The 26,009-nt window shown below is 37.7% G+C and overlaps 1 protein-coding gene across 2 annotated transcripts in view; it reads right to left on the minus strand.

Moving 5' to 3' along the window:
- SLC2A13 (solute carrier family 2 member 13) overlaps positions 1-26,009 on the minus strand; it is a 149,890-nt gene that overhangs the window by 14,308 nt on the left and 109,573 nt on the right. The window contains exons 5-7 of one of the 2 annotated variants that reach the window (XM_071733896.1): positions 24,508-24,671; positions 22,619-22,739; positions 10,656-10,781 (exon numbers count right to left, since the gene is read on the minus strand). In XM_071733896.1, coding sequence (XP_071589997.1) covers positions 10,656-10,781; positions 22,619-22,739; positions 24,508-24,671 — 411 coding nt within the window. The remainder of the gene's footprint in view (positions 1-10,655; positions 10,782-22,618; positions 22,740-24,507; positions 24,672-26,009) is intronic. The other variant, XM_071733897.1, reaches the window with a different exon arrangement.

Raw genomic sequence — 26,009 nt, forward strand, 5'->3', positions numbered from 1 at the left:
GGTACACATGGACACCAGTCCCCCCACCATGCTTAAAAACTGGGAGCAGCAATAAGCAAATACCTGTTTTTCATCATAGGACATACAATTACCTTAATGACACTACACATAGATTGACTTTTTCCTACTCTTCCAGAGTATCAGATGGTAGTAAGTGTCAGGAAACATTTGATGTCTCCATGCTCTACCGAGTGTTCTGTCCTAGTCTTAATGCAGAACCTGACTAGACACATGTTTTAGCCCAGTGCAAAATAAAATTAATCAGCAGTAATTAAACAGTATAATTTTATAATCATGACCAAATCATAAATAATTCAAGTATTATATTAATAACACATAAACTTCTGAGAGGTCATACAACTATGAAAAACAATCATCTGTTCACTTAACAAACAACTAGCAGTCATACCTGCAGAATTTTAATGGGCAGAATTAAAATTAGAACCTGATGAAAAGGAAAAATTTTGATTAGTTTTGAGCATTCTTAGCTGAATATCCCTGTCCTTCATGCATTTCTACCTATGATCATTTTAACTTATTTAATCATTAGACAATAAGTAATTTTCAAGTATTTCATGTTTGTTTGTTTAACACTGGACACTTTTAGGTACAAAATCAGCTGTCCAGTCGAGGGAAGAAAAGAAACAATATGGCTTACTTCTCAAATTTTTTGTGCATAGCTGTAAAATTGCTCTAATTGTCAAGAAATTAAGCAAGAGACAAAATGACAGGAGCAGAAATATCACTGGAACTATACGTCATGCAAGGCTACAGCAAGGGAACAATTAAAGGAGAAGCAAAGCCACATCTGCTAAATGTTTTCATGAAAAGTCACAAGAACATATTTTTGCCCAGAAGTTAACAGCAGGCAATATGAGATTTCTGCCCTGTTTCCCTCTCTCCAGGATGTATTCCAGTGGATTACAGATAAGTTACACCCGTGTACTTTAAAGATCAAGACCTTAAGTAATTTTTTCTGCTTTTTAACTTGTAGAATCTATACCTAAAAAAAAAAACAAACCAAAAACCAATCCACCCTGAAATCACATACTGTTTCACAGGCACTACATTCTCTGACAGCAATTTTTGACATATTCCCAGCATGTTATCAACCTTGGACTTGTCCTTTTTATTGACAGGCATATCCTCTTTCTAAAGTTTGTGCCTACAAGAGGTTGTGCCTGCTGGTCCACTGAAATTTCACCTCTCACCAAAAAACTTTGTTTGTTCATGTCCTTGAACAACTTCCCTAAATCTAATTTTTTTTACCTTTTTTGTTCCTCTTTTAAGATAGATTTTCCTGTTTCTTGTAGCTTTCAAATTACTGATGGGCATGAGAACTCCGACTACTTTATAAACACAAAAGTGGACTCTAGTAGAGTGTTATCAGCAAGTCATGAAGCCTCCAACATTCCAGTGCTGTATTTAAAATATCTAAGCTAATCCTCACAAAACTCAAGATCCATGAAGAGACAGAGAAATAGTTCAGTCCTCATTCTCATTCTGAAAAATTTTGATCAGCTTAGTGCTGTACTTTGCACTAGTTCTTTCTTTCAAGTATCACTGACTCTTGAAGAACTTCACCAAGCTGCAGATCAACAAGGAATGTTTAGAAATTTGGGTAAGTACAGCGGAGGTGATCCTGCCCAACATTTTGAAGCCTTTGCCATGATCAATAGATATTTTAGTAGTATAGTAGAATCAAGAAATATAAGACAAACACCATATTACAGCAGATGAAGTGGACAAAATGCCATGATGTGATAGAGGGCAAGACTCAGTACCATAATACCTAAAGCATCATGTATTTATGTGCAGGTGAAGATGTAATGCATGTGATGGGGCTGTGGATCACTGATGTGACTTGCGTGGACAGCTTTGGTGGGACAAGACAATTATTGCTACCACCACCTTGCTGCTTGCTGGAAACTGTCCCTTCATTCCTGTTCACAGCAATCAAACATGAATAGAAAAGAACCACCTCGTGCCACATCACATCCTCAGGCACACGGCAAGCCCTCACGAGAAAGGGTGTCTGGGATTATTTTATTGCTTGTGAAACAGATGCCATTTCACAAATTTTAAACAACCCATGTGCACAACAAGGAGCAGCAAGGAAGCAGAGAGGCATTCTGGGGACAGAATGAGCTACTATTTCCCTCCTGGCAGCCGTCAGGGTTGAGAAAGACTTGTGGACTCCCTGTGACCCCAGAATGGGCTTTACAGTTTGTTTAGTGGTTTTCCTGTGGTTCTACAGCAATGGTTCACTTTTCAGAACACCCAGCTTCAGCAATGAGAACATATACACACCTGTGCCTTCACACCACCACTGACCATTCCCCTTATTTCTCTGAAAGGGGGAAGTTCTCGTGAAGAATTTGCCCATTTCCTCTGGCAGACAAACCTTTGGGAAATCTCAGTGACAACTGATAACTGGAAGGTGGCTTCCAATCACACCAAGGGGCTCCCAGAGCTAACCTGTGCCACATGATACTTTTCCACTGAAATCCAGACAGGTTTTGTCACTCTGTTACACATGGGTGCCTACAGAAAGCACTCTGGGCATTTGTATGTGGAAGTTCTGGGTTACCCCTGCTCTGACACATTTGAGAGCATAAGGACAGAGCACCACGCTCCAACCAAATTATTGAAAGAACTGGGGTAACTGAATTGGAGAATTTCTAGCTTCTGTTTCTAGATCTAAAAGTATTTAGTCTTTCTGACTGTATCGCCTTGCAGCATTTAATTTAATAATTAAAATACTGAAACGAATAGGACAGAAGATTATGTAAAATGCATCATTTTAGAATTTCATGCAAATTTACTATAAAATAAATGGCTACCTATTTAATCACGTTTGTTTTTTCCACCTAATTTTACATTTAATTTACTTAATAATTAGCATTTCTACAGTTCTTTTGGTTACAATAGAAACACCAACTAGCTGCCTATTCACAGTGTAAGTATCAGTTCTCCCAGGAGACACCTCATTCCTACAGTGTATTAAGATAACTCACCTCAATGAATACTTGTGGAAAGGGCTAAATGTAGGGCTCAATAATAACAGGTATAATATTTTAATATTAGAGTACTATTAGCAGAACAGCATGCAAGAATTGCTGGCATGATGTAACCAATTCTTTCCCATAAAACACAGGCAAAGGCTGCACAAATAATGCACAATAAGAAATAGTACCTTTTACTCCATCAGGGAAGAAAATACATGACAGCTCAAGGTAAAAATTTTAGACATTTGAAGTTTAGTAAAATGAAGTCTAACTAGAGTTATTCCTACTTGTACTTGCAAATAACTTTTATTAACATGTGTGCTGTGCACTGTGTCTCAGTAGTATTACCAAAGGAATGTCATTAGCATCTCAAAAGCATCACTCAAGTTATAGTTGCCAAAAGAAAGTCCAAGCCCATGGTCAGAAAAGACCAAAGACAAAGAAGGCAAGGTTTTTGTTACAACTCAGTATGAAGGTTAACTTATCAAAAATAATCACTGGAGGTTCAACCTCCAAATGAAATAGATTCTATTTCAGTGTTACAATCTTGTTTCTCTGAATGCTTCTAAATACTACAGAAAACAATGAAGAAACAGAAAAAAATTTATTGAGTTTAATTATCCCAAAATTTTAGATGCACAAAGGCACTGTAAAAAATAATCTGTGGAGATTATAAAGCTAGTTCATTTGTTTCTTATGCTATGCAGCAGTCCCTCCTTATTCCAGGGACTGCCAAACCAGCACTGTGCAGAAATTATTTTTCCTAAGATCACTATCACATATTTCAATGGCAAGTGAAGAGAGAAAAAAGTATTTATCATTCTGAAATCTCCACTGAAATCGAAACGAAAATCTGTGTGTGTCTGTGTATGAAAATGATTTTCTGAATTTGGACCCGAGACAGAAATATGTAAGGACAGGGATTTTATAATATAGCTCACATGTATTAGCATACAGCTAGCACTTCCCTGTTCTATTTAAGTTCTTGCTACTGACATAAATATAAAGTTTGCATTTTAATAGTTCTAACAATAACCTTTTAGCTAACTTCACCTTTCATTTGAAGTAGTGAACTGTTAATTTCAATTTCTGTAACAGCAATTTAGATACAAACACTACATTTTAACTTCCTAATAACTGTCTTTCTGCCATTAAAACTGAAATCTATCCAGACTGAAAATCTGCGATCTTGTGTTCCTCATTTAAGTGAGTGATGGAAGGGTATTTTTAAAAACCATCTTCTCCCTGATTCCAGTAGGTGGCAATAGCTCTGCCCTAAACAGCTCCGAGGGAGCAGGGGAGTGATGCGCCGCATCCCTGCCCACACACCCTGTCCTGGGGGGGCTCTGAATTAATCACCAAACAGAGCTCCTAAAAGAATGATTCCTCCACTCTCAGCCTTAAAATTCACTGCAAATCATTACTATCATAACAGAAAATGGAGCCCCAAGGAGATTTTAATAATACTCTAAGACCACTTACGACAAGATGATTATTTCATGCCTGATTTGTGAGAGTGAGCACTCAGCACAGAGTCTCTCTCTCCCTCTCTCTCTCTCTCTCTTTGATTTCTGCATGCAGGTGCAATACCTAAGGAATTTTATAAAATACATAAGTGTAAGCAGTTACACGTTCTCTATTTTTGACATTTATAAACATTGGGTACCACTGTCAGTGAAACTCAAAATTTGAGATCTGGCAGTAGAAGAACTCAGTAGAAATCAAAGTAATCATCTGTTTTCCATGTTCTCTGGCAACTAAAAGAACTTCACATAAATAAATGCTTTTTAACAATAGTTATTTTGCCAATAAAAGATGCTAAATGGGAACATGCATCATCTAAATCACAGGTCTGAAGAACTAAATAATCACACAGAGCCTCAGACTCATCTCTCATTATCATATATGCAAAGCTAATGTGACAGCTGTGGAAAACTACAGGAAAAGAAATATATACAGCCCACAATCATGGGAAAATGCCCCAAGTGCTGCTGTTCAGAAGTACAACCTGCCAACAAACAGACTGCCCATTTCCTAGTCTGTACTAACCAACAAGATGAATTAGAACAAGGCCACGACTTTAAAGAACATGAATCAATAATTCTAGCTCATCTTGTGTCAGTGAGGGATTTATATTACTACCTCCATTCTCAAGGAAATGAACAACACATGCAGATAGCAGATTCCATAATTCTTATGAATTAAACTCATCAAACATACTGAATTATTCAACAGCCCTAATGTAGAAATCTCTTAATTTTTGCCTCAAAAAGAAAAAAAATACTCTGAAAATGTCATCCTTTTAAGAAAGAAAGAGATCATAATTTCACCGTATCAGATAGTGTGATTACCGAAGTTACTTATTAGTAATAAAGGTGTGTAAGATTTGGATTAGAGATTACATAAATGGTGCAAACTGCTGTATGGAGGATTGGTTTCAACCCTGATGAATGTTCTTTATCAATAAAAATCCCCACCCACACGAATCTTTCAGAAATATTTTCTGCCTGCAAAAAAGAGAAAATTTTAATTTAGTAAATTAATAGATGTAAAAACCTAAAGCAATCTGCTTAGGTTTCCATTGAAGATTATATTTAAATCTGCACTTCAGAGTCAGTATCTGAACAAATGAAAAAAACAACTATTGGAAATATTCCTCTCTCAGAAGAAAAATCCCCAAGCTCCCAATATGAGTCAGTGCCTTCAGCATTGGCTCCAAGGCAGCAGGGGAAAACCCCAGCTCTCTTCCAGCAGTAGCTCCCTGCACTCTCATGCTCTCTGGTGATGCATCCTCCTCTGTTCTCCACTCTGATTTCTTTGGCCAAGGAGAGTGCCATGGCCGTGCTCTGTCCCTGCTGTGACATCAGCCCAGGAGAAGCCCCCTGGTCAGGGTGGATGTCTGTCAATCTATGCCTAAAAAGATGAGCAGCTGAAGAACTAATTAGCAGCAGGCTCCTATGGGCAATAAAAGATTCTCTTCTCCAGTGTACATTTCATAAGAGAGGGAGAGAAAAGCTACAGGAATAATCCACATAGTTTAAGCATGCTTAGCAAGAGACTGCTAATTATCTCATATATGTTGGCATTTTTTTCCCCTTGCTTCCCTATCTATCTGCTTTGTCACCTGCCAGCAAACATGCTTTTAGATCAGGAAACAAGATTTATTCTAGGCCCATCTCACCTGACAACAGAATTACTGAAATGAGCAGAAATTGTACTTTTCCAACAGAATGTAAATTTGAATTTTAAACACCACAGCATCTTCTTCCTTGGACCCCTTTTAAGTGGTGAGGAGCACAAAACTGAAGAGTTTCCATTTGAATGACTTTAACACAATTTTTCTTGACACAAACCAGCATTCACATTCAGTTCTACTCGGTTCTGGAATGTTTTTGCTCAAGGGCCACTTTTGCTTTTATATTTCAGTTACCTCAGTGCTATAGTATCTGAAGTAGTTGTTACAACAACTAAACCAAACAGATGTCAGAATGTCTTCTGAATTAAGCAGCACTTTCTAATGCAGGCCCATGAAGAAAGATTCCAGACCATCGTTTCAGCAATAAAATCTTATACCAATACCCCCTGCACACCAAAACAAGCAATGTGTACCTGTGAACAGAGGAGTACTTCATTCCTGTAAGGCTGCCCTGGTGCTAGGCTTCCTCTGGCAACAGGAAAGGTCTGCATGCCCATTCCCCATGATACACTGAAGATGGATTCTCAGTCTTTAAATGTGTGAAAACGCACACACATTTTTGGCATTGGCAAAGCCATCACAGCAACCTTTACAAATTTACTTGTCACATTGCAAAAGAGTCTTTTTATAGGACAGCAAAACAAGTGTAATGACCTTATTTATGTCTGCCTTTATTTACAAGCTGTGTAAGGAACCTGACATTCCTCAAAAAATCTAGTGTTGCTACAAGAAAAAGTATTATAATAATTTTAGCAGTCTCATTTGCTATGCATTAGACATCAAGCAGCACTGCATGAATGTAAAACTCCCCAGAACACTGTGACAGACACTGGCATGTCCCCTGTTGGACATGAACCAGTCTGTTGTCTCAGAATCCAGCTAATGAACTCCCATTATTTATTTTTTAACCACTGGAATCTAGTTAGTTTCCAGGCAGGAATGCCAAGGTCACTGGGCACATTCCTGAAGTGGAAATTCTAAAGCTGGAAACCAGGGTTGTAGTGACTGCCTAGCCTGCTTCCTCACGTTGCCCCAGTATTTAAATCCATTTTTCCCCAGAACAGGTTTCCAAGATACAGTTAAACTCCTGAGCAAAATGAGAGACATCAGCAACAGGCATGCACAGGCAGTGACACATAACAGCATTACTAAGGATCTGCAAACATGCCATTAATTTTACACAGAAGGAAGGAGCTCAGGAGAGCACTGGCCAGAGGAAAATGAAGAGCTTCCCAAATGCAGAGCACTTGCATTCACTTTTGCACTGAATGCTCTTAGAGAGAAGGATACTTCTTTATATTGACAAAAGAAGGGCTCTCCATGAAGCATAAAACTCCTGAGGTGTTGCTGTAATGAAATTAATAAAAATGGCTGAAGAAAACAAATCATTCAGCTACTCTCCCTTTACAGATTTCTGCTCCCAAATGTCCCCCTTTGGGGCCTTTGGAGACCTGTTGGCTAATTTTGTGGACAGGATGGCTTCTAGGCTTGTCTCTGATCTGCAGATGATGTTATTATTTCTTCATAATTGTTTACCGTACAAAGTCAACATCTTTCTCTCCAGAGGGAGGCTGCTCAGAATCACTCATTGAGAGCCTTTTAGCTCACAGCTGTGGGCCTGCTGGTCTTGACAACACTCCTGTCACGGGTAATGTCATGTCAAGGCATGTCAAGGAGCAATAGCTCCTTTCATTGACTGGATATTCTTAAACTTTAAGAATATTATTGCAAATTAAAGTTACTTCTACATCTAGAGCATTTTTGGCTGGCTTTTAGGGTTATTGTAATTACACAAACAGAAGTTTCAAGGTTTCTAAGAATATTTGATAGTAATTTCAGTTGTGGGGAAAAACTATATTTTGAGTTGTGCTCTGAGAGCACAGAACTGAAAGCAATCACCTCCATATGCAGTCCTGTCTGAGAGATGGACTCTGTCCATGACTTCTGCTGTGCCACCTGAGCTTCATATTGGAAAATTCCCACTGCATCCCTAGCTGTAAGAGCAAGATAATGCTTTATAAAACCTTCATGGGGAGTTTATAATTTGATGTTCATGAAGAGAACAGAACTGCCAGGCTTTCTGTGCTACTGCTGAGTGCAAAACTTCCCTAAGACTTGGAGAACAGAGCCCTTGGACACAGAACCCTCAGACCACACCAGAAGAGAAGACACAGCTCTTCTTTTATTACAAAGTGAGTTATTTTAGAATATTCTTGCTCACTGTCTTGAAACCATCCTTGATATGTTCCTGGGTCAGTGACAAGATTTGCATGAGGACAGTTGTTTTGTTTACTGATTCAGTAACAGCAAGGGCAGCAAAGTACCTGACTGTGCTGGTGCCCTGGGCAAGACACTGCCCTCAGTGTTCTTGCAGTACCAGTAATGTACCAGCTTATGTAACTGATTGAATAATAAAGAATAAATCTCTACTCTTTGTCTTAGAGGTATGGTCTGACAAGTGCACCCACTGAACATTACCTATGCTGTTTCAAGGCCTGACTGGGACTTGGTCAGATTTATTCTTACGTGGTATCCTTCCCCCAGGACCATTGTTGGTCACTGAGCTCCCTATCTTCAAAAGAGCCAGAATGCTATACTACTCATGAAAAACATTTGGAAGCTCTAGTTGTCTCCCTAGGTTTCTATGACAACCACAGCAACATAAACAGCCTTTCTGGCAGCCGCAGGAGACTGAAATCTCTGTTCTCTTCCCTCCCCAGAAGTTCTCAACATAGAACATACTGTAACCAAATAAAAATTATTAACAATAAATATATTTGATGTCTAATAAACCCAGCTGGCATCAGGGAAACTTCTTGCAAATAAAAATATATTACAGTATTTTACGGTATCTGTCAAAATGTTGCCTGTTAGGTCAGTGTTATTGAAGTACCTTGGGACCAACTGTAAAGAACGTTGCAAAATTACAAATGCATAAACAAGATGCTTGTGCAGCTGCCAGGAGTTTTTTTAAAATATGAAAAAGCCTTCTCTGTTGGTGCCTCTCAGTACCTCTCACCTTGCTGGCAGGTTACACATCAGGAATAGATAAGCCCTGGAGCAAACATCAAGACAGCTGGGGTTAAGACAGCTGCAGAGCTATGCGACTGCAGGAACCTCTCCATGGGGCAGGTCCCAGATTTCCAGCAGGAAAATAATAAAGAAAATGTGACTGCAGCAGCAGTGAGATGTTCTGATGGCACTGTCAATCCGAGCCAAGCAGAAGCCCTTTCTCTGAACCTCCTGTATCAGGCAAGGTAGTCAGAGCTGCTGCTTCTGGTAACACTCAGGCAAAATGGGGTCTAATGAATCCCAAAGAAATAGCTCAGGTCTTTCTTCCCTCCTGAGCAAACTTAATATCAAAATAAATTTGCCATATGAGGCCAGAGTAACTCTGGAGGTTTTAAACCATTTAAGCCCATTCAGCCAATACTGGATGGCATGAAGCCAGCAGAATAAACAGGAATCACAAAGTGCCTGCATGAGATAATTATGATTATCAGCTGTCCACAGATCACAAAATCATCTTTCAAACAATTAAACCAGTTTCTGATTGTAAAATTACCATATAAAAGGTGCCATGAAAGTCAAGAAAAAAATTAATAGAAAATGCTAAGTCTCCACATGAACCTTTGCATATTTCCTAAGTATGTTTATGAGTTTATGATGTTATGGCATAGATGAATTAAGGTGAGGAGATTTATCAGCAGTAATTACATATTAATTTCCTTGTGGTACAGAACAACTCTAACCTCTAATCCAAGACCTAATAATTACTGAAGTATTGATAAACTCTTATAGGACATTGTTCCAACTTCCTTAAGAACAACCAATACTTAAGAAAAGCTGAAGACTGCTGTAACTTCACAGGGAATCTTTATGATGCCTGAGAAAAAGAAGTGTGATATATTTTGCAGTTGCACTGGCACTTTTCTATGAATGCACACTTTTTTACACCACAAATGCAACATATGGGATGATGCTTCTTTAAGCACAGAACATAGAAATCTGTGGCCACAAACCATGCTTTTGACAACTGAAACTTTTTAGATTTTTAGAATTTTATAAAATTAAGCAACGTGGTTTCTTTAGTAAGTCAATAATAAAAGCGTCATTTAATTCAAGTATTTAATAACTCAGAGGGCTTTGGGTCTATATCTAGGGAATATGCTCCACAAATGAGGGAAGACATGAGGAAAAATTTTCCTAATCGCTGGTGTACTTTTGCCACATTTTCTAAGTGGCTGACTATATTGCACACATCAGGGTCAAGTCTTTTATTTAGAACAGTTGTTAGAATCTAATCATCCATTTTTTACAATGCCAAGTTATTTTTTTTCTTCCAGAACATCCTAAGAGTAACATGTTATATAAAAGCAAAAGTCTTCTTAATAGCATATAATACATGGTCAATAGAGTATAAAACCAGAAAATCTTGAAAAGTGACATACCTGCCCCATGCAGCTTTCATTGTAGAATCTTTATCAACAGGAATACATGAGGACTCAACAACATTTGATTCATTCAATTTGTAGCAGAGACCACAGTCTGGATCTAACATACATCCATTACAGTAACTGAAAGAGAAAGAAACAAATACTTGAGCAACACTACATTCACTGGTACATGTCAGAAGCATCTCCTCATCAATCTTGGGATGCACACAGTCAAACTGTCAGTGTTGGAGACAAGTTAATAAACACTGCCCAAAACCTAACACAGATTGTTTTTGTTTTCTTCTGTACAGCAAGTTGGTGGCCCAGTTGCAAAACTCCCAGTCACACCTAATTAGGCTGTGCAAGAAGTGACTCATGGAATAATTTTTTATTAAAGAAAGAATGATTGGGGTTGAAAAGGAAGAATCAAAAGTCATACCTGATCACCAAACTCATATTTGGATACAGGAGTCAGTCTGAGACCACAATACCACGTGTCTCCACTGCACACAACGGGTGGAGCCAATACATTAATGGAGCCAATTCACAAGCTGGCATCTAGCACCCAAAAACATCCCACCAGCCCTTCACCTGTCACTGCAGATTGTGCAGTGCTGTGGCAGACCATTCACATTCATCTCCCTTGACAGCTATTCCAAAAACACATGCTCAAGACCATTGTTACTGTGGTGAAACTACCTAGGTAGTTTATCTTCCCCAGAAGCCATCTCAAATTCAGAGATAAATTTTCATCATTGAAGGCCCTGATATATTCTAAGGGATAACTTTGGGAGTTAAAAATAGGAGAATGAAAAACTGCAAAATATGGTGTAAGTCTGGAAATTTAAAAATAAACTGTGAAATATAAAATCTGGAAATGTGTAATTAAAGTGACCAAAATAGATTTGTATATCCCTGTAATAATAAAACCAAGGAACTAATCCTTTCTGAGGGTGTATCTTTATCATAACAATGACTTAGTGAATGAAGAAATAATCTGCTTAAGCTACTGCACCATTATGAGAAAAAGTGAAGGTAACTGTATAACAAACTCCCAAGAAACTAATTCAGAAAAGCAGATTATATGGATGTAAAGTCTGAAAGTACATGCTTAAAATCTAGACTTCTGAATTTTTCTCACTATGATGTTTCCCAAAGCGTTACAATAATGTCACTTCTTATGTTAGCCAAAAACAGGGCTAGGAAAGTGTTTAAAACAATGTATTCATTCCCATTTTACAATTTCTCCCAAGTTTCAGAAATTTGTGCCCCTTTTTATTGTGTGCTTTTTAATTATCAAATTCCTGCAGAATATCCATGTTGCCTACTTTTTAGAAAATAATCTATTTTAAGTACGCTTTCCTCTTTCTTAGCTCATAGGTCAAATTCAGGTTTGAATAGCTTTTTTAATTTTTATTTTTTATATTAGGAAAGCTGCATTAAATTGGATATAAACTGCAGAAAACAGTTTTACAATGGAGATGAAACAGAACATTCAGGTAGAAGTCAATCATCTAACTGTAGCAAAAATTTCTTCTCTTGCAAAGATAAATTAGAAAATCATAACACTGCAATTATCAATTAGTAAAGGAAATGACAATTCCAGTATGACATTAGTGAGGCTTAGTTACATTTTTTTAATGACTATAGGAACAGCAATGAGAAAAAAACAAAGCAGTTGTCAGTCTTTTATAGATCACATCTGTGTTTAAGTATGTGATAATACTAAATATAACTAAAAAATGATATCTTCTAGTGAAAAGAATCCCATGGTATCAAACAGGATGCTGATATACAATTTTCAAATTGTGGAATGTCTTCTCAAATTACGTTGTGTACCAAAGCACCTTTCAGTGATATGAATTTCTAAAAAGACCTGGGGTGCTAGCACATCCAGCATGGCACCATGGCATAGAAAGCAGCCATTTCCAAAATACCTCATGGTATCAAGTGCAGCAGTGGACCCTTAAGTCAACTATATACAAATTGTGTTCAATGTGAACACAATGTGCAAAATTAAAACACTGAAGTGGTCTTCGGGCAACAGTTCTCTTCAGAAAATTTCAGGATTGAAGGTTTATCTAGATTTATTCTTTTTAGGTTTTACTTTAAGCAGAAATACAGTCAAATACCCAATATCAGCGAGAACAACCGCAAGACACCAGAATGCAGATGGATGACAATTAGTTGCAGCAATAAGTGTTGTGTTCATAATGCTGCCAGCAGAAGATAGAATAGGGACTGAATGCCCCATCATTTCCCTCAAATGTCCTCACAAAAGTCAATTCAGGAGTTGAATGACAGAACTGAAACATGTGTTGTCTGTCATGTCCTAGTGGGTTCACTGTATGGCTGACTTCACAAAACCATGTATGGATTTGGGTACCAGGAATTAGTAGAAATTAGAAAGCAGAAGGTATCTTATTTATACCTCCCTCCTGATCCAACAGTCCACAAAAAAATGGAGAATTTCGATTACTGATTCCAGTGTCTGCCAACACAGCTCTTAATTCAGCTGTTCCTCAGGCTTTATTTGGTATGCACAACTGTGTCTTCCAGCTGACATTCAACATAATAAAGGCTGCTGGATTTCATGTCATGCTAAATGTCAGAGGTTATAGTTACTCATAACAGTTTAAATATTTTAAAGTTATTATTTTCCACAGCTTTTCTGAAGCTTGTCTTTCAGGTTGAAAAGCTAAATAACAAATATTAAAAAAAACCCAACACATTACCTTTGGGTTAGGATTTTTCAGGCTTTGATATCAGGTTTTAAAGAAAAGACCATTTTTATGTCAGAGGAAACAGAAATCCAAACTAGAAGACTTAAAGCCCTTTCAGATCTATCTCTCAGCAAACTTAGAGTAGAAGGTTGCTGCTTAGACCATCTAGCATTCTTTTGTGCCCCTTTTTGCCACTGATATAAAGTTATTATGCTTTGATAAGGCAGATAGTAATTGCTTTTTCATAGATGAAGATTGATGTTTTTTTCCTCCAAAATTCCAACATATACATATTACAACTGCTTCATAACACAATAAAGAAATCTCTATTGGTTAATAAAGACTAATAATCACAGAAGATGCAACATGAAATCAGAAAATATTAATTTTTTTTAAAGAATTAAAAACCAACCAAAAAATCAGATTCTGAGGTGGTTTAAGGCTATCGCTCAGAAAGTAGAAATAAAATATATATAGCAATTTCAGGCTTTGGCTCTTCTTCACTCTAGCCCCATTACTATTTGCTAAACATAAATATTTAAAGAATTTGAACTTGAGCTTGTATTTTTTACATACATGCTCACAGTCATGTAAATAAATTAGAACACAAAATTTACCAGGAAAATAAGTGCATTAATATAATACTGAAATGTAACTAGCTCCTATAGATCTCACTCCTGTCCTCAGACTATTCTTATCAGCCTTACCCAGATACACCCACATACACCCCCAGGCAACTCTCAGCAAGACAAGAGGGCACGGTCTCAAGTTGTGCCGGGGGAGGTTTAGGTTGGACATTAGAAAGAATTTCTTTACTGAGAGGGTGATCAAGCATTGGAATGGGCTGCCCCGGGAAGTGGTGGATTCTCCATCCCTGGAGATATTTAAAAAGAGACTGGATGTGGCACTCAGTGCCATGGTCTGGGAACTGCAGTGGTAGTGGATCAAGGGTTGGACTTGATGATCTCTGAGGTCCCTTCCAACCCAGCCAATTCTATGATTCTATGATATGTCAACATATACCACTATAAAAATACTTCTTCAAATCTACACCACAGACCAGTTACAGCCTTGAAAGCTCTATATCAGATTAATCCAGGATGTCTGTGGTAAGAAGGAAATTCATATCCAATGGGAAATCTGTTTCCTGTACTTCTGTGACTCTAAGACTCTGTGAAATATTTATATCTGCGCTAAGGTTATGACCTCATGTCTTGGAGAAAGGTTCCTCTGTGGAGACCCAGCTGAAAATTCCCAGGCAGCTTGGTTTTCAGTCAGACTGACAACTCATCAGGACTGAAATACCTGAGAAAGGTAACCTGATTTTGATGAAACCAGCAGCAGGACAGCAGGAGGGTTTCACAGTGTACCTGTGTACCTACTTCCCTCTTGTTTACCAGCTGGGTTCCTAGGCAACCCAATGAGGAGGCTCACATCTAAACTTCAGGTGCTTCATTCAGCCTATGCAAGCAGAATAACAACAATCAGGAATGTCAGGTTCCATAATGCCAAAGATTCCCAGCTTCTTTCCAGCTCAGAGGTCTACAAAACAAAAGATTCAGTAGCTCAGCCGCCCAGTTTACCTGAAACTGCCATGGAATGGGATTTTGAGGTTCTTGCCTCATTGTCAGACCACATTTACTGCAATTCCCAACTACAGTTCTGCCAATTCAATCAAGGCATCCCTGCCTTGATTTGATTCCATGAGATGGGAATATGTGACGTCTAGAAAGCCTGACAGCATTAACTTCAAGATCCTTTGCTAGCAATTTCTTGCCAGCCTGAGTTCCACCAACCTTCAGAATGCTCTGCTCTGGAGAAGGCTGCCTGATTAAGTACTTCCTGGGGTTACAGGTTGATCCCAAAGGTCACAATTCCTTCTTTCACAGAGAACTTGAAGTATATAAATGAACTACTAAATGGCTGGTTGTGGACATTTTTCTTGATAACAAAATGAGTTTTTTGTCATCTTGCCAGTGTAGTTTACTAGCCTCTAGTGCAATCTCTAAAATGACTGAATAAAATCTCTGACCTGCTAAAGTGACCTTCCAGATGCCACTGATAAGTTCACGATTGCTTCTTCCCCTGATTTTTGCCACTGCTTACAATACTTACATTTAGTTTGTCATTATATTTTATGCTTTACATTTGTAAAATGACCTTGTAAGTAATGACTTTCCTATAATTCCCAGGAGTCTATTAATTTAAGCTGCAAATTGTACCTTGTCATTTTTTGTTGACTGATTTAGCAGTAAAAGAACTTTGCCCAGTGCCCTTGCTCTGCCAGTGTCGTTTTTCTTTTTATCATATTATTTTCTTTCTCAAACTGAACATCAGTTTCTGAATTGTTCATTTCAAAACATTTCATCAGTTCTCACATATGCCACATTTGAAGAAATTTTCATGTTTGCCTTCCATATTCTATTATCCAATTATGAAATTATATTAATATGTTATTATTGTCCAGTGACAGAAATATAAACTGAGTAGATAATAGATAATACAGTTCTTTTCTGGAATGTAACACCTGATTTCACAGTATACTACTACATGTGTAGCATGAACAGCCTCTGAGATTATCAAAATATCCACAAATATGTATGTTTCTTGGGGATGGACTTTTTCTACTAATTTTGGATTCATCAGTCTTCACTAAGCATATGCTGGAATATCAGCCCAGGTACGGGAAGAAGCAGCTAAACGTGAAAATCTGATACACTCCCAACATGCAAGACACTTTCATCATGCCCTCTCCACAGAATAAGTTCCACAATTGTGAGCTTGTGAACCCACTACTCCTGCTCTGCAGGGTTCAAGTATTCATATTGCTAAACAAGGTTTTCCTCGTAGCATTGTAAAAATGATAAAAAAGAACCTCAGGCAGAAGCATTAATTTAGGGACAAGAGGGTCTCGCAATGCCTACTGAGTATTAGCACACACCACCCAAAGAGAATATAAACTGCAAACCACTGCAGGCTGAAAGGGAATGTCACACTGATTGTGCTGCTTTCTCCTTTTCCAGCTTCCTGTCTGCCATACAGGAGACATGATGCTAGGCCACAGGGATCTTTCATCTCCTACCTCATATGCCCTCAAGGTTTACATTTTGCTTTCAAGACTGGTTATGCATACAATCCTCTACCTACCTTAGCATGTGGTATAGTTGTTTTCCAGCTTTTAACAGAAAAACAACAGACTGGATTCAAGCTTGCTTTGCCTCTGTGCTTGTACTCTCCTATCTACAACCAGAGAATGCCTCTTCCTCCAGCCTCAGCTGAAAGAAAATGGCCAATGAGTCTGGCCAAGATAGAGCTGAGTATCTCTGGTCAGAGCATGCCTACCCAGCTAGAGCTGCCAAGAGAGACAGGCAAATTATATCTCCAAACAAGAAAAACAGTCAAGATATTTAACTAAACAAAAAATATAAGGACTTTCTGACAAATACTGAAATATTGACATGTGAAGAAACCTGTGCATGTAGTGCACCAGCTACACAATTAAAGAACTCATTTTGCTAAATGGTTTACCTCATTTTTATACACAAACTCATTTCAGTTAGGTACAAGGACCTTGTTTAAAATTGCCTGATGCTTGTGTTTGAGGTGTTGTGCTGTTTGCACATGCTTCACTGCACCTCAGGCATGTGTTAGACTTCTGATGACTCCTGTGTTGCACTTTGTTAGACTTCTGATGACTCCTGTGTTGCTTCCAAAAGCTAACCATTGCACACTGATTAAACATCACTGGTCAAAAATATAAGGATGCTTTAAGTAGTTAAAATGTGTGGTAGCTGCACGACACCACTCTAAGCTGACATATTTTGGACACATAAAATACAGTATTTGACAAAGATTGAGGAAAAATCTACTTGGCCTTCAAGAGCACTTTCATGCTTTTTTAGGAGACCAGATAACAGAAGTTTATTTGCTGATGTTCAGCACACTAGCAGCAAGTGTGGGTAGTGCCCTTCTTAAATCTTCATTTGTGAAGCTAAGCCATGATGATGATGATGATGATGATTTGCAGATGTCTACTGGCAGTCTGTTAGGTAACACATGTATCTACTCAGTAATGTACATAATGAAAAGCTACCATTTTAAATCACTGTACTTATATGCTCTCTGCTGTTCTGTAATTTACACACAGCTATTACAACAGATTTAAATCAGTTACATTCAAGTATGATCAACCCTCCTTCATCTTCAAATCAAGCTCCTGCTTCACCTATCCTCTGAGACTGCTCTTCAGTGAATCCTTCCTAACTAAGTGTCAGACTGTTACCGAATCTTTATCCTTCCTGATATGCCAGCCACACATAAATACACTGGCCCTTTTGAAACTTTCCTCAAATCCTCTTTTTCAAAGACTCACGTGCCTCAACTAAGTGTCACAATCTCTATAAACTCAGTGCAACTGTTTTTATCTTCTTGGTGTTTGCTACTTCTGCTTTAGGCCAAGGGAGGACCCAGACATCTCATTCATTTTTCTTACCTGTCATAGTCCTATAAAGGAAACTACTGCCTACAAACCTTGCTTGGTGTAAGTCCTTAAATCACCATGGCTACACCACCACTACTAGAGCACTTCAACAGCAGCCTGTGCTGGAATTATGATACCACACAAAAGGTATCCTGAGCTACTCACACATAGGTATCACTTGTCTCTTGCCTTTGCTGATCTTCTTTTCTGAATTTATATAGCCCCCAGCACAACAGCTTCCTGATTTATTCCTGGAACTGAGCAACATAAACAATAAATAACAGAAGCAACTGACTTGCACACACCTTTATTTTGGGCATAAGGGCAGTCTCCATAGAATACTTTGCTTTTAAAGCTACTATTCCAAAGAGACCCTACACATAGGTACTTTACTCCCAGCTTCTGAGCAGACCAGATGCAAGTCTTGTTCAAACTTGATTAAAATCATCCTTGAGCAACTAAAACCTGCAGACCATATAAAGAATAACACCATCACTTTGGAAGATTTTAATAAGTAATTCCCTAAGCATTGTTTCAGTTTTTGTTTAGCAGCAAAGTTTTAAAAGTATTAATGGAGATAGGAAGTGTTAATAGGTTACTATATGAATAACACCTTGTTCCCTCAGAAATGCAGAGTTTGATTCAAAGACAAGAAGCATGACAAGAATGCAGACAGGGTCTGCATTTCACTCACAGACATTACAGTCCAGGTAAGTCACTTTTGCAGGTCTTAGTGTTTAAACTGTTTGGAGGAGTTTTTCCTCATTCATATTAAAGATGCCGACTACATGGAACTGATATCTTCCTTTCTACCCCTTATGGTTTTAAGTTAAATTACAAGTTTTGATTGACAAGAGCAACATGCCAGCAAATGGAAAATTATTACCAAGCAATAAATCCTTTTATTATCTACTGAATATATTTAAATACTATGTCAAGGTCATTCTACAGTTCTACAACATAAACTGTCTATCAGAATTTTAATTATGTTTCATAAGAGCTGGCAAAAGCATTCTCAAATATGTTTACATACTCCAAACATATTTTCCAAACTTAATAGCAAAAATACATTATATTTACCATTGCAATTCTAATTAATCAGAATGACCAGTAGCTCAGTCACTTTGACATTAGAAACATAAAATGAGCATCATATTTTTTAAAATACTGGTTCTTCTACAGTGACAGTATGAAGAATACTGATGTCTAGTTTGAAGATACATCAGACTAGCAACGAGTTAACAAAATAAAGTACAGTAGCTTACATGCTTACTATATGTATCCTAAGGCTAATAAATACAATAAAATAATCTTCAGTCATTAGGTTAGGTTAGCTGAGTTTTGCAGGGCTGATCACAATTAAATTTTTTTGCTGAATTCATAAAGAATATGCATCTTTGCCTATTAGCTATCTTATAAAATTGCTACATAAGAGCAACTAAATATTGATGCTCTTATTTCATTGGTGTAAAATGAGCTTAGGAACATTAACCACATGAGGGTGACTAATTCAAAGATGAACAACAGGGCCCTTGTGTGCCCAGCACAGCTGGTACTGCCAGTACTATTTTAATCAAACCCTGAAGACAATCTGTTTGGAAAAGAACCTGAGAAAGTTCTTATGCACAGGTATTATTTTCCTAGCATATGAAACTTAACCTCAGTTTAACAAAAAAGTTATCCTTTTCATATAGTAACTAAGTTGAAAAATCCTGCTTAAAAAGAATAAGTTCACATTATGTCTTCTACAGGTAGCCAAGTCTCAAGAAGTATAGAAAGAGGCAGACACATGAATGAAAGGAGACAAACAGACCAAGAGCAACAAGACAAAGATCATTTTTCAGAAATGGGTGAATGTCCCTAAGAGAAGCAGAGTGGGACAGTCACTTTTTTTTTTTTTTTTTAATTGGCTAAAGACAAGAGAGTAGCTAGTGTATATGCCCTAACCTTGGCCTCTTTCCAAAGCCAGGCAAGACTGCACTAAAAATGAGAACATGCTCATAGTGTTTTGAATAGTGATAATAATAATAGGAATGGCCTAGCTGATCTTTCAATTCTTAAGATGATAAGGTTTGGGATGCTGCTGCTCTGTACTCCTAAATTTACCTCTGAGCTTCTCTGTGGCTTTGATGATAAGTAACAGATCACAGCTGCTGAAGAGATTAAGATCAAAGAAGGGAAGTGGTAACACTGCAAACATCTATATAACTATATACAGGTGGAGTGTGAGAAAGAAGTTTGATTTAAGGATGGCACAGATGAGCATTCACCTTGCCTCTCCTCAGTGAGACATGCATACACTTCCCCCTGTGAGGAGGCAAAGAGAATTTCAGTGTTCAAGGTGTCCAGCTGAGCTTCATTACTTCCAAGATGTCCTTGTGAATGAAGATTAGATTCAATTCTTTTCACTGATTTACAAATTATTTTTTTGGATTCTGATCAACTATGATATTATACCTCTCCACATAAATACTTGATATTTGCAGACTGTCTTCCTTGTTGTTTTCTGCAAGCACATACAGGTAACCTGTACCTCTCCTTGTACTGCAAGGTCTCTCAGAACATAGTATTCAAGTCCAAGGTGCTCTTATGAATCAGGACAGTGAACATATTCTTTATTTGCTTGTTTCTTCTATCTTCATTGTCATTGTAGCAGCAGGAATTATTCTGTGCAGAAGAATATGGCTATGAGGGAACAGAGCACTGTATCACCATTAGATGAGGAGACCATGAGGTGCATGTGCAGGCACACATATTTAAAAGAGCTTATGGTGTCTACAGGGAGATGGAATTATGTGTTGATCTTCTGAAGTCCTGCTGGCTTTTGATTTTCCAAAACCTTCTGAGACCTCTTCAAGGCTTGCAAGAAGCAATGCTAAGCAATATGAGACAAATGCAGCTATACTGAAGCAAGATAAAACTGGATTAAACAGCAAGAGACCACTGCCATTAGGTTACTTCATTTTACTTGGGTTGGACATCATATCTAACTACCCCTACAGTAACATTTGTTACCCTACATGGTGGCTAGAATAATGCCATTACTCTTTGAGCAGCATAGATAATATGCAAGACTGGCATTATGCAGAGTACTCTTACTTACAAATCCTTAAGTTTGAGAATCAATTTGACCCAGTTCTGTAACTGCCACAGGGAATACCTTCATGGTCAAAAAGGAGAGAGAAGGGAGCCTCTCAAAATACAGCCCAGCTTTTACTTTTCCTCTGGTTTGCAGTCCCTACCTTTTCTTCCAAGACCATGCATATTATGCTGAAGTTCTTACTAGGGTGGTGAAGAGGTCATTTACTATCTCATGACAAAACCATTTAAAAAATCAATTCAGCATATTGAATCTGGGCACAGAAAGCATCTATACACATATCTTGAATAGCCATTTTTCCATGTTGAATATAAAGTATGGCTGGATGTCATCCCCTCCAGAAATAAATTAGATAAAGGAGTAAGTTAATGTATATTCTCTGTGTAGTTACAAGGGTTTGGCAGAATAGCATGCTGAAACTAAGCTGCTCTAAAAAACACCACTGGAAATAAAATGTTTAAAAATTGTGGGGTTTTTTCCCCCTTGATCTGTGCTAAAAGCAAACAATATTCCTTGCACGTGATGCTCCACAGGCTGAAGATACCTGGAATTTTGAGACTTTCTGCTTTGGAGTCTGTGGTTGACATCCTTACTGAACAGCTAACTGAAGACCTAGGCAAATCCTTTTGTTCTCTTGCTGTTAACATTATATTATTTTATTGAAAGGAGAGCATTTGGAAGCTTCCTGTCTCCCTCCCACCCCCTTGCATCTTTTACCCAGATTGCCTGTCATTTGAAAAATTTGTATAGTATATCTCAAAAATTGCAAAGTATAGTTGACTACAGCAGAAAACAACTAGAAGTACAGGGTTTTTCATGTAGGAAACATCAAATCTGGTGAAGTTATTAGCATCTATTTACACTATTTTAGAGACCTGTCTCCTTCCTAGGGTTCTATTAAAGCTTGGCATCCTCAGAATCTTTCATGTCACATGTGCTGGCATATGAAAAGCCATGGATCATATTTCTAGCTAATATCACTAGGAAACTAGAAACATACCTCTCATTTCTTTTTATCTCCATTGCAAGCACATTTAGAACAGATTTTTTTCAGACATCTTGCCAGTCTCTCAAAAGGGGATTTTCTAGTCTGCCAACTAAATGAAAGAGCTCTTACATGTGAATAAAAAACCACAAAATATAGGAAGTTACACACTGTTATTTGAAACTATGATTGCATTTAAAAATTAATCCTCTGCCCAATATTGACAAAAAGGTCAAATAAATCCCATCTGTTTTAATTATTAATTGGTCTACAGTTTTCTGAAGATTACTTTTTTCCCCACTTAGGAAGGCACAAGACAAGGAACACATCTTCTTCAAGAGTCTACAGCTGTAGACTCTTGTCTATGACAAATGTACAAGGAGACAAGTAACAGCAAGCATATTTACACATTACTTTTAAAATATTCCTAGTTTGGTGTCCACTATAAATTGCAACAGATTTAACGTAAGAGAGGACATCTCAAGTGTGCAGTTGGCCTTAACCACCTTATTTAACCCAAAACTCCAAAAGGGCAAAACTCAGAGCATTTAAGCAAAGACTCTTTTCTCTTCTGAGGGACATTATCTTTTTAACTTAAGGTATATATCTTAGCTCATCACACTAGACTCTGTATAACTCAATCAGAAAACAATCTTCAAGAAGACTGTATGAATGATCATGAAATCTCACCTGTATTTTGTGCAGGTAGAGTTTTGATGTGAAGGGTCTGGTGGATTAAGTGTGATTCTTGGCGAGACCTGAGCTGACAGCAAAAATCCCAAAGCTAGGATAATGAGTGCTACAGCAGTACCTAAAAATATAGATAAAGAAAAATGTAGTATTTTTCTCCAGAGCACATGAAATAATTCTCAACTGAACTATGCTTGGGAAAGCAAGGCACCCCATTATTATGCATTCACCATTCACTAAGGAGTTGTGATGAGAACCTCAAAAAAATACCCTTTGCTACATCCATCTCTTGAACTAGGTTATCAAGTGCATCAGGTTTAATGCCCAGATATTAAATTAAAAGGTTGTGACTGGCCAGTACTAGAACATACCTCATAGTTTTCCTACCTTATTTTTCACGTACACACAATATGCTTTAAAATTTTAATGAAATTTTATATAGTTTGCTACTCATGATACTACTGCAGCTCTCCCAAGCTCAGACTTTACATCTTGCTACTCAATGAGGCATCAGACTCTACGTTGTATAAAATACCCTGTATACCTGTTTGTATACTTATTATTTGTGATAAGATATCCTCTACACCTATTCATATACTTATTATTTACATAGTATATTTTATTTGAGAGGTCACATACAACACATACTACCTGAACTAAAAATACAAAATGTTTTTTTTAATTTTTTTTTTAAGCCATGAAGAATGTGCTTTTCCACTTCAGGTTTCTTGACTCCAAATCAGAATGGTAACACACCAAATACACATTTATTATAACTTGGAAACACCGAACTGATGCCAAACTACATGTTTTCATTTACAAATCTGGGTAACTGTGTATTGAACCAGACCCATCATTGTGCCACCACTGTTCTGCCTATACAAATGCATTCAAATACTTGAGTGCAGATTAACTCCCATCCTTTGAGAACTGCAGATGGCCAGCAACTTGGCAGGTGGTCCCCCACTCTGCTGTGTTGCATTAAATAGAAGTTTGGATCCCTGACAGCAACAACAGAACAAAATATGGAGACATTAAACCCTCTAAGCTAAATGCTTATGAACATTATTTAAAGAGGAGCAGGAAATGTTTCTCTTTTCCAAACCATGTTCTTGGAAAGGTTGGAATCTTTCAGACATTGAGCCAGAGGCAGGTATCAGTCACCCATCACTTCAGCCAGAACAAGCACGTGATGTGGGAGCAAGCAGGGTAAATGGCAGGAGGTGGCTGAGCACAGGCAAGACTACTCTTGCTCTGCCTTTTCCTGCTCTCAAGAGATGGCCAGATGATGAGCTGCAGCATCTGAATCATAGATATAACATTTAAATTTCTGTTTTACTATCTCACACAGGAGATGACTAAAAAACACATTTTTCTAGTTAAGGTATTTACTGTATTGTATTTGACCTAACTATGCAAAGAACTGTATTACTGATTTTTGAAGTGCTGCAATGGCCATGCAATATGCTTTCTCCAGTGGTTCTTAATAAGATGTTCTGAATTCCAGTTAATGAGACAGAAATTACATATCACATACACACATGAGATTTAAAATCTAACCAGCTGTGAAGTTCCAAGCATATGACTCCTCACACTGAAAAAAGTATAAAATGCTAAATGAAAACATAACCAAAAATGGCTTGAAGGAGAAACTAAACTGTACCTGAAAATATAACATGCAAAACCTCCATTTTTAAAATTAGCCTAATTTTTAAAATTAGCTGTGGTACAATACTGCTGGTCTTGAAAAGGTATGTGATTTCAGGGAGAAGACAGGGCTGACAATATTATTTTAAAGAGGACTACTTTGATAAAATTAGCACTTGAAATTTTATTTTCATTATATTAATAATTATGAGGAACGTACGACACGCTAATTAAGCACTCACCTGCTAAGCTACCAAGTGTAAGTTTCCGGCGACCCATTCTTTCAACGAGCCAGACTCCCACGAGAGTGAAAATGAAGTTTATAAATGCTGTCAGTGCAGCCAGCCAGATTGCAAGCCTGTCATCTTCAACTCCTGACATCTGCAAAATGGTAGCACTGTAATACCTGTGAGCAGAGGGAGAGGCAAAGGTAAACACCACTGATTTCAATTTGGCTTATAATGCACTTTGTAATTTTAAATCAAAAAGATGAGAACAAATATCAAGTGTGACCTCCTGCATAAAGCAGTCGCAGACTGACACCCAATTACCCTGGCAAATCAGGCATAACCAACGCAGAGCTTGCGCTTGACTAAAGTTTTGACTGGAGAAGATCAAGAGATTAATTGCCATTCTCATAGCTGTTTAGATTTCCAATGGTCAATCATATTCTGCTAGAAACGGAGTTTGCATTTTTAATTTAAATCAATCTGGTTTTCAATTCCAGCAGTTGCTTTATGGTCTTTTTTTTTTTTTTTTTTTTTTTTTTTTTTTCTGCCAAAACATGAAGGATTTTAGCACTCTGTGTACTGTCTGGGGATAGAGAGCTCAAACATCAAATATGTTTTCACTCCTGTTAAAGGTCACACAGAGCTAATCTATGGCATCCAACATGTTTCAAGTGACACTTCTACCTCCTGGTTTTAGGGCAGTTTGAAACCTCCGCCACTGAAGAACCTGAAACCTTCTCTATGGTTTTGCTTTTGTCTCTACCAGAATACCATTGCTATGAAATGCCTTGGCACACATTGCAGGGTTCTGGATCTGCATCCAACAGGAGTGTTTGCAACAGGTTTTTACTTCTGCCTAAAAGGAATCAACTGTTCCACACAAACAGTAAGTCATAAATAAACCAACTGAGCAAAATTAAAAGGGAAAAACAAGGAAGCTTTCAACCATTTTTCACAGAGATCAATTGAACACACTTATTGTGCCTGTGTTCTCAGGGAGAGCTAAATAAACCTTCAAGAAAACAGTAGTTTTGTTCATGTTGCAAAAGCCCTTTTTTAAATCTTGTTCTATCAATTTGTGCTGGCTGGAATACTGAACAGTCAACCCCCCAAATACCTACGAGCAGCCTACACGCTTTCAAGCAGTGATAACTGTAAAAAAGGGTAAAAGTTGGCTTTTTTCCTCCCCTGGTCAAAATGCAGCTTGATTTAAATGTTCCCCTGTTGTCTCAATGTCCAGATGTGTTATCATCAGAAATTGTAGTGGTCCACCTATTTATCTTCTAAGCATAAACCAGTTTTTATCTGAAATCAATAATGGACAATATTTTCATCTGACTTGCCAAAGTCCTTGAGCCATTCAAGACAATATAAATTATAAATGATTGTGACTATAATTGGATGCTAGAGCCTTGCATGTTGACTTAAGACAAGGTATTCAAATCTTCTCAGCTTCTTTTCCCCACCAGTACTGCCATTTGAGACAACCAACATATGGTGCAGCAGGAGAGGAC

Source organism: Heliangelus exortis, chromosome 1, assembly GCF_036169615.1.
Source record: "Heliangelus exortis chromosome 1, bHelExo1.hap1, whole genome shotgun sequence".
NCBI lineage: Eukaryota > Metazoa > Chordata > Aves > Apodiformes > Trochilidae > Heliangelus > Heliangelus exortis.